Below are 15,525 nucleotides of genomic sequence, written 5' to 3'. Positions count from 1 at the left end.
CTTTTCACATATAAAAGGGAGAGAGAGACATAAAACCAGCCTGCGAAAGGCCCCCTCTAATCAGCAAGGGTCAACAGGCGCCGGCTGTTTCTCCCTCCACACCTTTCTGCATGTCCAGCTGTCAGCATCCAAAAGCGTGGCAGCCACAGCACCTCCAGAGTTACTGCCACGGTGTTTCTCATCTGACCAGGAACAAACACAAAGCTGTAAACAGCCCGAAAAGGACTTGTTGCTCTTCCTGTTTCAACCTAATTCTCAGGACAACAGAATCCCTCAAATCCTTGAAATTTGTAGGATCTGGCAGAAACCCTCTTCTCTTTACTGTGTTCTCTGTGTAAGTTCCAGCCTCTCCCAGATTATCTGACCTTAGTATGCCTGATGTCTACAGTTACGTGGGGCCTGGAGAGCCCCAGGCACCGGGTGCCCCCCACATTCCCAGGGATGGGTTTATCTGCAATCCCATTTTCAAGTTCAGGGGGCATCAAGATACTAGTTTTGTATGTTTAAATTTGTATTTTTCAAAATTCCTTTTATCTTTTATTTTTGAGGCAGGGTCTTGTTCTGTCAAGCAGCTGGAGTGCAGTGATGCAAAGACAGCTCTCTGCAGCCTCAACTTCCTGGGCTCAAGTGATTCTCCCGCCTTGGCCTTCCAAAGTGCTGGGACTACAGGCATGAGCCACTGTGCCTGGCCAAAAATACCTTTTAAAATATAATTCGTTTACTTGATGTGTCTGCAGGCTGACTGTTTAGTATCACTGCATCCTCCATGTGTGAAGCTGCCCTGACTAAGGTGAACCTTCTAGAGACTTGCAGCTCACCATGCTCGGTGCAGAAAGGATGGGGACACCTTCCAAAAGACCTGCCCCATTCTGGCAGCCTCAGCTGGACTTACTGTCGGCTGTTGAATGGCCTGGGTCAGGGACAGTGTTTTCATGGCTAAGAACTCCACTCCAGACACTGAGACTGAGAAACATCCCCAATAGGTAGAACCTGGGGGCAGTGCTAACATACGAAGGGACCATTTAAAGGGACAAGTGAACTGGGAATCATAAAACAGACCATCAGTCACTAGGGCTTCGCCTACCAGGGCAAGGGGCTTTGCAACAACTTTTTCAAGTGCGTCCAGTAGTGAATGTCCCCAGGAGCTAACACTGGGAAGAGCCACCTGACCTCAATCTGCTCATAGGAGTCGTTCTCTGCTTATCCACAAGCACAGCGCAGAGCAGGCAGGACAAACCACCCTCAGCCAGAGGGGCTACTCTGCTGAGTGACAGCAGGGATGCCACTGTTGCTGCCAATGGAGGGTGACCAGCATCTCAGAGGAGCGATGCCCTCCAGGCTGCAGACATCCATGCATGGTGCTTTTCTCCCACAGAAAGGGAACCACCTGCTGCAGGCTATCTTGGGAACTATCCTCACTTTTTCTAAAGCCATCACTTCCTTCTGGGTATAGAAAAGGTTCAATATTATTAAGGGACTGATATTTTAGCTGTTAAGATCCTTATATATGTTGAATATCCCTTATCCTAAATGCCTGGGACCAGAAGCTTTGGTTTTTGGATTTTTTTTTTTTAATTTTGGAACATTTGCATTATACTTACCAGTTGAACAATCCAAAATCCAAAAATCAGAAATGCTTCAATGAGCATTTCTGTTGAGCATCAAATCAGTACTCAAAACGTTTCAGATTTTAGAGCATTTCAGATTTCAGATTTTTGGATGAGGGACATTCAATCAGTAATAATGTACTTTGTACTTTGGAATCTTCAGTTCTGAAGGCCACACATAGGCTTAAAATGCTGTCCAAATTGGGTGCCCTATATCCTCAATTATGGGGGGTTTGGGTTACAGTCTGCCTTAGTGTCTGCCTTATAAACTTGCAAGCACTACCTGCCTTTTGCCCCAGCCACCAGCCTGGCGTATGTCCACATCCCTGTGAGAATACCTGACATATAATTACCTAGGAAAGTGCTCTCTACAAGGAGATAGCAATGGCTGGGGATGTGCCCTGAGAGTTGGAGGGCCACACGGGCCCAGGAATACTATCCACAACAAAGAAGAAACCCTATTGGCCTTGTGGCCCTTGTGTCCCTTTCCAAGGGGGATAAAGCTGAGATAGATACTCAACAGGCTCTCTGAGAGGCACCCCACAGCCCTGTATTTTCTCACTAATGAGCTTCTGATAGTTGAATGCTGCTAAATCATGGCAGAAATAAGATTTTTAGTTAAACAGCAACTTAAATTAATTTTTTAAAAAACGTTAAGTGATATGGTTGGGTCACAAAACAATATTCAGAGAAACTATAGGGATGGGGACGCAGAAGCTCTGTGTCAACAGGAATGAGTCCTGGGGGTGCTGACCTTATAGGCTAGTGAAACTGGTAGCTCTAAAAACTTGCAAAGTCCTCTGCAAACCCAACCGATAGAAAAATGTGTTTCCTAGTAACTAATAAGAATGGAACTGGTGGTGAGAAAGAAAACTGAGGAAGGAAAGGAAGGATATTCTAAGGAATTTCATGTATCTTCAAATCCTGGCTGTGTGAGGTTCGTTATTCTTTTTTATTTTTTACTTTTTTGTGAAACAGGACCCAAAATTTGACACAAATGTTCCTCTTTTTTTTTTTAATTATTTCACTTGTTTCCCTTTCCCTTTTTTTCCTTTTATACTTAATTTTAAAATAAAGTGTCATCCCCCACTAGAGTGTATTAAGTCCATCTATAAAGAAGAGAAAGAAATAAGGTGTGTAAATATCACATCCCTACAAATCCTGTGTGCTTATGGACATTTCTTTTTCTAGTCTCTCAGAGTAAATGGTTCTTCATTTGGTTAAAGTTTTAATGTAACATTTATTTATCTACCATATGATAGTCTAGAAATCAAACGGTATCACATGAAATAATTCAAAATCTCTGAAACATTCCTTATATGTTAAAATTTTATGTATGTATATCTGTACCCAATTTCTATGTGTCCTGAGTGTGTCCAATTATATTCAAGTACTAAATATCTGCAGAAGTCCCTTCCATAGTTCTTTCAAATGAAAAGAATATTCAGACTTTTGAATGGGCTTTCAACAATAATCATTGTATTTGGGTCAAACTACACAGACTTGTTTTTAAAATTTTATATATATATATATATATTTTTTTCATACATATATATACACATGTAGAGACACATGCTGAAGGTTTCCCACTACTGTCTAATGTCCAAGTTACTTGTGTGTCAACAGGTGCTTTTGACAGCCTTATCAGACCACTGTAGGATCCACTCATGGACGTCCCAAGCTGGAGCTTGATGGGACAGCCAGTCTCCGTGGGAACAACTGTGACATCATGGTCACTAACTGTGGACCTAGTAAGTGATCCTGGCAGGAGAGAGCTGTTAGTGACAATGGAGGAGAAGGCTTCTGTCATCACACAAATGCATTTGGCAATTGGTAGAGATAGGAAAGAAACCAGCAAGAGTTCTATCCAATTCCTTCAAAAAGCATACCGTCTACCCAAAGTACAGGGCGCATTAGAAAACAGAGACTTCAGGTGGTGTCAGCTCAAATTTACACTGCATTATTTAGGCTTAAATTGTATAATATTACCCAGAAGAATGCTACTCCAGACCTAGAGGTTTAAATTAAGTATTCCAGACCTAGAGGTTTAAATTCAATTTATTAATCTTTCAAAAAAGGTTCATGAGAAAAATTTAGAACTATGGGAAGTTTCCAATCTGTGTTATTTTTCTCTCTTTCAAGACATGGAACAAATATAGCTGTTGATTTAGAGAAAATTTTGGTTTTAAATATTTTACTATGACTTTGTAAGAACTATATTTATCAGATAAGAATTTAAGCAAAAGTCTGAAAAGCTTTTTTACCTAAAATAAGTCACCTGAACAAAATACCTCAATAAGTTCTGTAAAGAGTCAATATCTTCAAATATTCTGTGATGCAAAATATTCTCTTACTTTTTAGGCATGACATGCGCACACACATATACACATGCATGAACACTGTTCAAAGCCTTATTAACCAGCATGCAGAGATGCCATGCAAGACTCAATTCGAACTTACAGCACAGTGCTTCATAATTTGCTCCAATTCCCAGCGGACCTCTCTGCACTTTGCAGCCTATAACCATGGCTCCCTTCTTCCCATGAGCTCAGGAGCTGATCTCAGAAGGGCAGCTGCAATCCTGTGCATGGCCAGCTCTCTCGAGAGCACCTCAAGGGCACCTCCCTCCTGTCCCCCGCCCACAGGTGTGCAGCAAGCTCCACGTGGCTCTGACAGCTGGGGAGGCTGGACAAGCCACAGGGAACCTCGCCATGTCTGAGTCCTTGGCAAGTTATTACCTCACCCATCCAAGGCAAGATTCCCAAAGCACTAGGGGAAGGGGGCTGGAAGGAGGAGAGTGAAATTTTAGGAGAAAGAGAAGAGGCAGGAGAGTTGAGGGGAACCCAGAGACTGCCTGCTAATTTGGCAGGGGACACTGCGGTCGCACATTTGGCATTTGGCAGCAGCGGTCTTCATTCAATTGCACATGAGCATCCCCTGGCGCCATTCCTGTTCCGATGGTTCCCTACCTAATCCTAGGTGCGGGTGGTGCTCCACTAGTGTCCAGCTGTTGTCATCCACACAGTGACTTTTGTAAACCAGCAACTGGCACAGGTCTCTGGCTGTCATGTCTGCTAGAATCTCCACCACTTTGCTTGTCCCATCTTCACTAAAGACTTTAACATCCTGCAATACACAAAGGGGATACTTACAGATAAACAACTTCAGGCTTTCAAGAAATAAAAACTGAAACAAAAGAAAACAGGTAAAGTAAAAATGGTAGTGCTCCAACACATGGACAACTGTTTTTCCACACAGCCAACAGGTCCCCACCAGCTGCAGGGATGTGACTCTTCCTCCCCACCTGCCCTTTCCCACCTCCTGGGGGCAGAACAGGTAGGATTACAACATGATACTCTTAAAATGCCCAGGACAACTCACAGGAACATAAAGCACATGGCTAAACCACCAAACCTGTCTTACGAAGTGACAGGATTCACAGGATTCATTTAAAATACTGCTGGTGGTCTCGGGGTTGGACATTTTACAGTTGAACCAATTGAAAAAACAAGCAAGCAACAACAAATCCTGTAAATCTCCCTCTTCCCATCATAACTTTTGACCAGTCCACCTGTTCTCCAGGGCACAGGGTCCAGCAGCGGCACCTACAGCCTTTCCCGCAGCACCTCACCCCTCACAGACACCGAGGCTCAGGGTGGAGTGGAGATGAATTAATACAAAAGAAGGGCATAATAAAAACATAGTTCACAAGATTCTTTAGCCCCTCACTCCTACAAAGTTACAAGCAAGCTTCATTTGCCCAGTACCGTTCAAATCCATGAACACTGAGCAGCTCCAGGCCAAGGGATGGAGAAGTAGAGTCCAGAGGACGGGAGTCTATCCCTCCCAGACAAGACCCCGCAGGAATGCACCCTTCCCAGAACACGAGGTGTGTTTAACAAATCCTTACCTCGACAGCCCGGAAAAAGCAGTCAGCGGAGCAAGATGGCATTTTAAATCGCGACTGCCTCTTGCAAGGGAGGGTGTTTCCGTCTCTCCCCACTGTCCCAGGCTGGCTGTGTGGAGCCTGCGTGTGCCCTGGTGGGCAGGCTGTCTCTGGGCAGCAAGGAGGCCACCCGCCCCACCGCTGGGCTCCCAGGCTGCCTTGCACCGGCTCCCTTAGGGAGTGAATCCAGCCACGGTGATGCAATCACCCCACGGACTTGCTCTCCCACTCCCATACGACAAGACCCGGACTTGGGGGTGAGGATGACAACCACAACAACCGCATCTACACAACTCTCACACCAACTGGTCAGAAAAACCCCCGCTCAATGCTTTCCCATGGCAGTGAAGTCACACACAGGCAGCTGAGAGGCTGAAGCACGTGCGTTCTCTGAATCCAGACCCATCTGCCAACCTCCAAATAATCTTTGTCCCGTAACTGACGTGTCAGTGGCAGCCTTGGAGCTGGATCTGCAGGGTGGGTGAGAATGTTAGTTTGTCCTGACTAACTCCCTCCGAGGCTCCCCGCTCTCTCTGACCCCTTTTCTTGTGTTTGGAAGGGGGTGCTTACTTGCTCTGAACTTTGATTTCTGTGGCCGGCGTGGAGTCTGACAGCAGAGGGAAGGGCTGGGAGGCCCCCACCTTAATCAGGAACTGGGACCATACCATTCTACAGAGACCCTCTTGACCCTCCTACAGCTAGCTACCCTCAGCTGTCACCAGGTGGGCAGGAAGGAGTCAATGTCACTTAAGCTTGAATGCCCAGGTGGGGGTGGTGGCGGCGGGGCTCAGCGAGAGCGGAAGAGCCCTTCTCTGTGAGGGCAGGCTAGCCTCCCAGCAGACGGGGGACCAGCCAGGAGAGCCTGCACTCTCAGGTAGGGTCACTGCCCCCTGCCTGCCACCTACGGGCCACTTCTCCAACTCAAAGAAATCCCAGGGCTGGGGCTGGATCAGGACCCAGAGACTTGCTTTCAAATCTTATTTATTTTTCAAGAAATCCACCATCTCTTTTCCAGAATTTATGTCACTCAATGAAAGTATACTTCCCCCTAACAAGCGAAATATTCAAATACAGCTGACATGGCTGAATAAGTCTACAGAAATACAATTTAAGTGAAGAAAACATGTCTCTGGGTTCTAGGTAGGAATGTTATTAAAATACATTAACATAAAAGAAAAACAGGAATTTGGAAAATATAACTGAGCTCCAACAATGCTTTATAAATGTGCTAACCATCATAGGGAATGTCTTCAGGACCAGTGCATGCCTTCTGCTCCCCAAATCAGGGTTCCTAATGCTCCTTCTTCCCTGAGTCTCTCAATGAGCTTATCTGCACTGAGGATACATGATCTTCTCTAGGAAAGTGAAATTATGCTGAAGTGTGTGTTTCATACCTCTCCAAGTCTCTTTGCCACTTTTCTTGTTCAAATCAGCCATGCCAATGGTTTTCTCATTTTTTTTTTCAGCCCTGCTGCATTTTTTTTAAAACTCTCTCCCCAACCCCTGTTGTTCCACAGCCATCCCCCCAAAGGTCTATAAATAGCCTGGGTATTAAAAGCTGAGATGTGCTTGGTCACACGTCCACCACCACTCCTTTTAGATTCCCACAGAGGCTGGGCTGGCGAGACCCCGAGGGGGCAAGGCAGGCAGGAGACTGAGCCAGACACAAAGGCAGGCACCCTCCAGCTCCAGCGACAGGCCCCTCTGCCCCGACACAGCGCTCTCTGGTACTTCCCCAATCTCACCAGGGTCCTCCAACCACACACAAAACTAAGCCCCAGAGACAGAACACCAAGAAAGCCCTGTGTATACCAGCCATCTCAAACCACCCAGTTAACGCTTAGAGCTACTGATGAGAATGTTTGTAAGGAACACAAGAGGTATGAGGGCTCCTATTACAGGGGACTGCCAGCCACCGACTGCGGAGTCTTTTAGAGCTGACAGTTCTAGAAGGAGCATTCTGTACAGCACCAACTGCCCCTTCAGTAACCACCTGAGCACTGCTGGGGGCCCAGGTCTCCTGTGGAACAGGCCTGGGTCTCCCTGGCCCATCCAGTGTTCAAGCATCTCACACGAGGTGGGCCTAGAAGGTTCTCTCGAGCAGGTCAAGGCCCTTGCCCTGCAGCAACTCACAGTTCAGCGCGGAGATTGTTACCACGGGCAGTTAATTTCCAAGGTATGACTTGTTAAGGGAATATAAGAATCTGGTAATACCAGGAGGGGTGAGAAGCTGAGACCCACAAGTTCTATCTGAGTTCTATCCCGGCTTAGCCTCCTACTGGCTCTGTGACCTCGGGTAGGTAATTAGCAATCTAAGACTTGCTTTCCTCATCCAAGCTGTGGGAAACTGCTCTGAGAATCAGTAATGTAAGCAAAACACTGCTCAATCAATGTATGGAAGTTACTACATTAGTTATGACCTATCTTGGCCTGGGGTGGTGGTTCCAAAGAGGAACTTAGAAACAGACTGGGCCATAACCATGCTTCATCAGTAACTAGCTGTGGGAATATGGCTGAGCTATCCAGCCTCTCTGTGCCTCAGTTTCCTCATCTGTAAAATGGAAATCTGTAAGCAGCACCAGCCTCATAATGTTGCTATGACATGGGTTGATGAGACACCCTCTTGAAAAGATCCCGGCCCCTCACACGTGCCCTCCCTGGGACGTGCTTGGATCCAACGTGGATCTGGGAACAAGGCAGGCTCCAGGTGGAGGCCTGTGGACAACCACCGAAGGGCGCAGGGGCAGGACCTTGAAGGCTGCTTCCAACTCAGGATTTCAGTTCTGAGAAAGCAAACCTCATGACCAGTAAGACGCAGCAGGAACAATTCAGTCAGAAAAGCCACCCCTCAAATCCTCAATTTCTTTTTCTCTACTGCAAAAAAGCCCCTAAATAGCGAATTGTTTTTAAAAATATAACAGCAATATTAAAGAGGGCATAATTATGTCAACAGCATGAAACTCTGTCTTTTTAGAGTTAGTTGGGGGAGGAATGGTTTGCAAAGCTACCTAGGCCTCTGGCTGGCTTGGCACTGAATCCCGTTATAAAAGCCCTAAAGTGCTAATAGAAGGTTCCACTGTTCCCAGACTTTCTGTTGTCACTTTTTACATATTCACTGCATAGACAAAAAAGCAAGAGCTTAATTTTTTTGCAAACTTAAAGGAAGAAGTTTAAGAACAATTGGAGTTGAAGGTAGATCATTATCTCCACGGCCCCAAACTCCACTCTGGGGCACCTGGTTTTTTGTCTCAGTGGCCCCCACAGGGTTGATGTGTGTGTGGGAGTCATTCAGGCCCCTCCTTGCTGTCAATCTTAGCACAGACCCTCACTCTTGCTTCCTGCCACAGTCTTAGACTTTGCTCTTGGCTGACTTACAGGCTCAGGGAATCTCATTACTGCATCCAAAAGACCTCCTGACTAGCTGCGTCTTTGCTCAAGGCTCAGCAGTAATCACCTTGTAAAAATAGCAAATGGGGCACTCTCTTTGTCCTCTTCGAGCCCTCTGCAGCGTAAGATGTCCCTGGACAGACGGCCTGGCCTCCAGGGTGCACACACTGACCCACAGTAGCCGAGATCCACGCCTACCCTGAGACCTTCACACAGAAACCGAGACATCGGAGGGCTTCTGGGCCAGCAGCTCTTGCGACCAGCTTCATCCTAGTTCTTAATCATGATCTAGCATACTTTTTAGTTCAAAAGCTCTTTTAGGATGTAACGTAAACTGGAGTTTTTAGTAACTCTGGTAAATACTCATGGTAAATGTTTTGGAGAAGCCAGGTTGTAATCACTGGGCCAAGTGGAGGCATTCACAGGATAAGAGAAATTATCAAAGCAGGCAAAAGGGCCCGAAAACGTGATACGAGGTTGTGAATGTGGACGAAATCCTGTTCTGGGTGACCTGCCCTACCCTACCTGGCCTCCGAGGGGCCTTGAGAAGAAAGCAGGAAGACTGCTGTGCCAGGAAGGCAGAGGAAGCCTTAACTCCATGCACATGTCTCTGTCCCTTTGATAGGAGGAGGAACTATTTCTGGAAGGCAGAAAGCTTGCCCGATGTCACAGAGGTGGAAAGTACTGGAGACAGGATCTAAACAGGGCTCCCCGCCCTGGCTCTGCTTGCCTTTCTTCTCCACTGCAACTCACTACCCAGCGTGTACCAGGTGGGCTCCAAGGCTTCACACAAAAAGGCTTTTGATTCTATGTGGCCCTGAAGGCCTCAAATTGGGCAGACCCTGAAGCCTGGAGGTTTGGGGTAAATTACATTTACTTCAGACTAGGGCATAACCAACCAGGGTAGGCTAAATTAATCTCACCAAAAAGGAATGTAATTCTGCCACTATTTTTTAGTTCTGTTTTAAATTAATGATATTATTTCTTGACATAAGGGATAACTGAAGCACTACACGATTATATGGCTCTACTCACCATAACGAGAACACGCATAATAATCATGTTTAATTATAGTGACTCAAACCTACTTAAAAAAAAATGCTTAATAGCCTGCATTGTCCCACCTGAAGTGGTTTGTTGTTAGCCTGGGAGCAGTTCAGTGTCCCCCACCACAGCTGAGGCTTGACCCTGAGGCCTGGTCTCAGCTCCCCAGGACTCAGCACACTGCCCAGGGCTATGGAGATGAGACTTGTGGCCTGATTTCAAATAGTGGAGGAGCCCCCACTGTCTGAACACAGCAAAGAGTGTGGCAAAGGTTCAAGGGGTGGCATGGGAGCCGGGTGCCCCACCCTTAGTGAGACCAGACCCAGAAGGGTGTGGCCTGATAGCCTTGGTTTCCACTGCAGGGAGTCCTGAGGTCCTGAATACCAAGAGCTCAGGGCAGTGCGGATGACTTGGGAGGAGCCTAGCTGGTTGGGCCAGTTGCTAGGGCTGGATGCTGGAGGGAGAACCACAGGGTTGGGGGAGTGTGAGCTGGCAGTCTCCAGGGCTACCTGCTGGGCTAAGCATCCAAGTTGCTCCTCCTATTGAAGAGACTCTGTTGCGCAGGAAAGGCAATTGTGCTGCACACTAGAGGGTTGTCCCAGTGGCCTGAGAGCTGTCCCTAGACCCCCACCAAGGTTGGTGCTTGCACCTGCCCTGAAGAGCCTGGTCACAGGCTTGCCAGACCCAGCCCTGCCCAGCTCTGCCGCCTCCAGCCAGGGTGGTGGCAGAGTGCAGGACGGGATCCCTGGGAATCCTGCCCATGACCAAGGAAACCCTGGTATTTCCCCACATCAACAAAGGCCAAAAATTCCACTGCTATTATTGCAACTGCCTCTCAACTGCAAGCGCCACCTACTGGCCTGTAGGGTGAACTGCATAACTCAATGTAATCCCTGCTGACAGAAGTATACAGCGGTGGGGGATGAGATAAGCTTCCTGAAACCTCCACCTCCCCATTTCTCTGTAGGAGACAGTAAGTCTGACCCCTGGCCCAGCACACTGTTACTACAACCTACAAACAACTAGCATTTGAGAAAACCACTACACTAAAGCTATCTATAACCAAGTAATTCATAAAAGCCTTGGCCCCCTAAAACTACAGAGAAGCCAAGACAAACGAACTTAACCAACATACAGAACAGTCACATCCTCAAGGTGGGGGAGGGAAGGAAAAATCCCAACCAAATGAAAGCAAATTCAAAAATAAGAAGTGACAGCTTCTACAGATGAGAAGAAACCAACACAAGAACTCCAGCTCCATGAAGAAACACTGTTGTGACATCCACATTAGCCCTCTAGCAATGGCTTCTAACCACAATGAAAACTTTGAAATGACAGATAAAGAATTCAAGATATGAAGTGTAAGGAAGCTCAATGAAAGCCAAGAGAAAGTTGAAAACCAACACAAAAAAAACCAGAAGAGTAATTCTGGAGATGAAAAATGAGATAGATATACTAAAAACAAACAAACAAAACAACAACAACAAAAACTTTTGGAAATGAAAAATTCACTGAAGGAATTTCAAAACACAGTTGAAAGCTTTAACAATAGAGTAGACCAAGCAGAAGAATTTCAGAGCTTGATGACTAGACTTTTGAATTAACCCAAATAAGAAGAAAAAACAATTTTTTAAAAAAGAATAAAGCCTTTGAGAAATGTAAGATTATTTAAACCTAGGACTTATAGGTATTCCTGAGGGAGAAGAAAAAAAATAAGTTTGGAAACATATTTGGGGGAAATAACTCAGGAAAATTTCCCCAAACTTGCTAGAGATGTAGATATGCAGATACAAGAAATCAGAGAACCCATTAGAGATACTATAGAAGATGCACATTCACCAAAGAATGGTCATCAGATTAACTCAAGGTCAACATGAAAGAACAAATCTTAAAAGCAGTTAGACAGAAGTGTCAAATCACCCATAATGGAAATCCCATTAGACTAACAGTGGACTTCTCAGCAGAAACCTTACAAGTCAGAAGAGATTGGGAGTCTGTTTTTAGCCTCCTTTAAGAAAAAAGAAATTTAAGTCAAGAATTTTATATTCTGCCAAACTAAGCTTCCAAAATGAAGGAGAAATAAAGCCTTTCCCAGATAAGCCAATGCTGAGGGAATTTGCCACTACTAGACAAATCCTACAAAAAAATTCTCAAAGGAGTTATAAAAATGGAAACAAAAGGATGATACTCACCATCATAACAGCACACATAAGTAGACAAAGGTCACTGATTGTATAAAGCAATTACACAACTGAGACTACAAATAAACCAGCTAACAACACTATGACAGGAATAACACTTCAAATACCAATATTAAACTTGAACATAAATGGCCTAAATGTTCCACTTAAAAGACATGGACTGGCAAACTGGATAAAAAAACAAGACCCAGCCATCTGCTGCCTACAAGAGACCCACCAAATGGTTAAAGACATCTACAGACTCAAAGTAAATGGGTGGAAAAATATATATCATGCAATGGAAAACAAATGTGAGCAGGAGTAGCCATTCTTATATCAGATAAAACAGACTTTAAGATAACAACAGTTTTAAAAAAAGAGACAATGAAGGGCATTATATCATAAGAATGCATTCAATACAAGAGGACATAACTTTTGGAAATACGTGTGCAAGCACCAAAGCATGCACATTCATAAAACAAATACGACTACACTTAAAGAAGAGAATGACAGCAACACAGTAATAGTGGGGGACTACAACACCCCACTGACAACACTAGACAGGTAACTGAGGCAGAAAGTCAACAAAGAAACTCTGGACTTAAGCTAGACCTGATCAAATGGAAATAATAAACATTTATAGAACATGCTACCCAGCACCTGCAGAATATACATTTTTCTCATCTGCACACGAAACAAAATTGACCAGATGCTTTGCCATAAGGCACATTTCAATAAATTTTTTAAAAAATCAAAATCATATCAAGTATCTTCTTGGACCACTGTGTAATAAAATTAAAAATCAATACCATAAGGAACTCTCAAAACTGTACAAATACGTGGAAACTAAGAAACATGCTCCTGAATGACTTTTGGATAAACAATGAACTTAAGGCAGAAAAAAAAATTTTTTTAATGAAAATAGAGACACAACATATTAACACCTCTGGAATACAGCAAAAGCAGTGCTAAGGAGTAAGTTTTATAGTGTTAAATGTCTACATCAAAAAGAAAGTTCTCAAATTAACAACCTAATGTCACACCTCAAGGAACTAAAAAAACAAGAACAAAACCCAAAGCTAGCAGAAGAAATGAAATAAAGATCAGAGCAGAACTAAGTGTTATTGAGACCCCCAAAAACAAAACAAAAAACAAAAAACCCCACAAAGGATCAATGAAATAAAAAAATTGGTTCTTTGAAAGGATAAATAAAATTGATAGCTAGCAAGTTTACCCAAGAACAAAAGAAGATTCACATGAGCACAATCAGAAATGAAAAAGGTGACATTACAACTGATACCACAGAAATACAAAAGATCATCACAGATTATTATGAACATCTCTATCCACACAAACTAAAAAACCTAGAGGAAATGGATAAATTCCTGGAAACACACAACTTCCTGAGATTGAATCAGAAGAAACAGAAATCCTAAATAGACCAGTAGGGGTAATAAAATGGAATTAGTAATTATAAAAATCTTCCAATTAAAAAAAAAAAAAAAAGCCCAGGACCAGATGGATCCACAGCTTTTTTTTTTTTTTTTTTTTTTGTTTTGTTTTGTTTTGTTTTGTTTTTGAGACAGAGTCTCATTCTGTCTCCCAGGCTGGAGTGCAGTGCAGTGGTGCAATCTCGGTTCACTGCAACCTCCACCTCCTGGGTTCAAGCGATTCTTCTACCTCAGCCTCCCAAGTGGCTGGGACTACAGGCACGTGCCACCACACCTGGCTAATTTTTGTATTTTCTAGTAGAGACAGGGTTTTGCCATGTTGGCCAGGCTGGTCTCGAACTCATGAGCTCAGGTGATCCACCCACCTCAGCCTCCCAAAGTGCTGGGATTACAGGTGTGAGCCACCACACCTGACCCTACAGCCAAATTTTAACAGCCATACAAACAAGAGGTGGTCCCAATCTTACTGAAACTATTCCAAAAATTTGAGAAGAAATTCTTTCCTAACTAATTCTACAAAACCAGTGTCACCCTGATACCAAATCAGGCAAGGACACAACAAAGAAAGGATACTGCAGGCCAATATCCCTTATAAAAACATAGATGTGAAAATCCTCAACAAAATACTAGCAAAGCAAATACGACATTAAAAAGATAATACATCATGATCAAGTGGGTTTAATTCCAGGGATGCAAGGATAGTTTGACATCTGCAGATCAATAAATGTGATTCATCACATAAACAGAACTAAAAACAAAAACCATATGATCATCTAAATGGATGCAGAAGAAGCATTCAGTAAAATACAACAACCCTTCATGAAAAAAACCCTCAACAAACTAGGCACTAAAAGAACATACCTCAAAATAATTAGAGCCATATAGGACAAACCCACAGCCACTATCATACTGAATGGGGAAGAGTGAAAAGCATTTCCCCCTAAGAACTGGAATAAGATAAGAATGTCCACTCTCACCACTACTATTAAAAGTAGCACTGGAAGCCCTAACCAGAGCAATCATGCAAGAGAAAGAAATAAAAGGTACCCACATTGAAAAAGAGAAAGTCAAATTTTCTGTGTTCATTTGATAGCATGAGTTGTGTATTTTTTTGTTTTGTTTTTGTTTTTTGGCAGGGTCTGGCTCTGTCACTTTGCTGGAATGCAGTGGCATGATCTCAGCTCACTGCAACCTCCTTCTCCTGGGCTCAAGTGATCCTCCCACCTTACCTTCCCCAAGTAGCTGGGACTACAGGCATGTGCCATCACACCCAGCTAATTTTTTTTGTACTTTAGAGATGAGGTCTCCCTATACTGTCCAGGCTGGTCTCGAACTCCTGGACTCAAGTGAGCCACCCACCTCAGCCTCCCAAAGGGCTGGAATTACAGGTGTGAGCCACTGCCTTAATCTTATATTTAGAAAACCCTAAAGATACCTCCAAAAGACTCCTAGACTTGATAAACGACTTCAGTAAAGCTTCAGAATACAAAATCAGCATAGAAAAATCATTAGCATTTCTATACAACAATAATATTCAAACTGAGAACAAAATCAAGAACTCAATCATGTTTAAAATGGCCACACACACACAACATGCATACACATAATACTTAAGAATACATCTAACTAAGGAGGTGGAAGATCTCCACAAAGGAAAACTACAAACCCTCATGAAAGGAATCATAGATGGCACAAACAAATGGAAACACATCTCATGCTCACGGATTGAAGAATCAGTATAATTAAAGTGACCATACTGCCCCCAAAGCAGTCTACAGATTCAACATAATTTCTATTAAATTTCCAGTGTCATTCTTCACAGAATTAGAAAAAAATATTGTAAAGTTCATGTGGAACAAAAAAAAAAAAAAAAAAAGAGCTTGAATAGCCACAGCAATTCTAAGCAAAAA

The 15,525-nt window shown here is 43.9% G+C and overlaps 1 protein-coding gene across 15 annotated transcripts in view; it reads right to left on the bottom strand.

Moving 5' to 3' along the window:
* The window catches only part of GRB10 (growth factor receptor bound protein 10), a 204,259-nt gene that overhangs the window by 32,841 nt on the left and 155,893 nt on the right, over nt 1-15,525 (bottom strand). For all 15 annotated transcript variants that reach the window (XM_055293144.2, XM_055293137.1, XM_055293145.2 and 12 more), the window contains one exon: nt 4,577-4,733. In XM_055293144.2, the coding sequence (XP_055149119.1) occupies nt 4,577-4,733 (157 nt within the window). The remainder of the gene's footprint in view (nt 1-4,576; nt 4,734-15,525) is intronic.

This window comes from Symphalangus syndactylus, chromosome 9 (assembly GCF_028878055.3).
Source record: "Symphalangus syndactylus isolate Jambi chromosome 9, NHGRI_mSymSyn1-v2.1_pri, whole genome shotgun sequence".
Taxonomy (NCBI): Eukaryota; Metazoa; Chordata; class Mammalia; order Primates; family Hylobatidae; genus Symphalangus; species Symphalangus syndactylus.
Note: the sequence above shows the minus strand (reverse complement) of the source record. Positions and strands in the feature narration are given on the sequence as shown.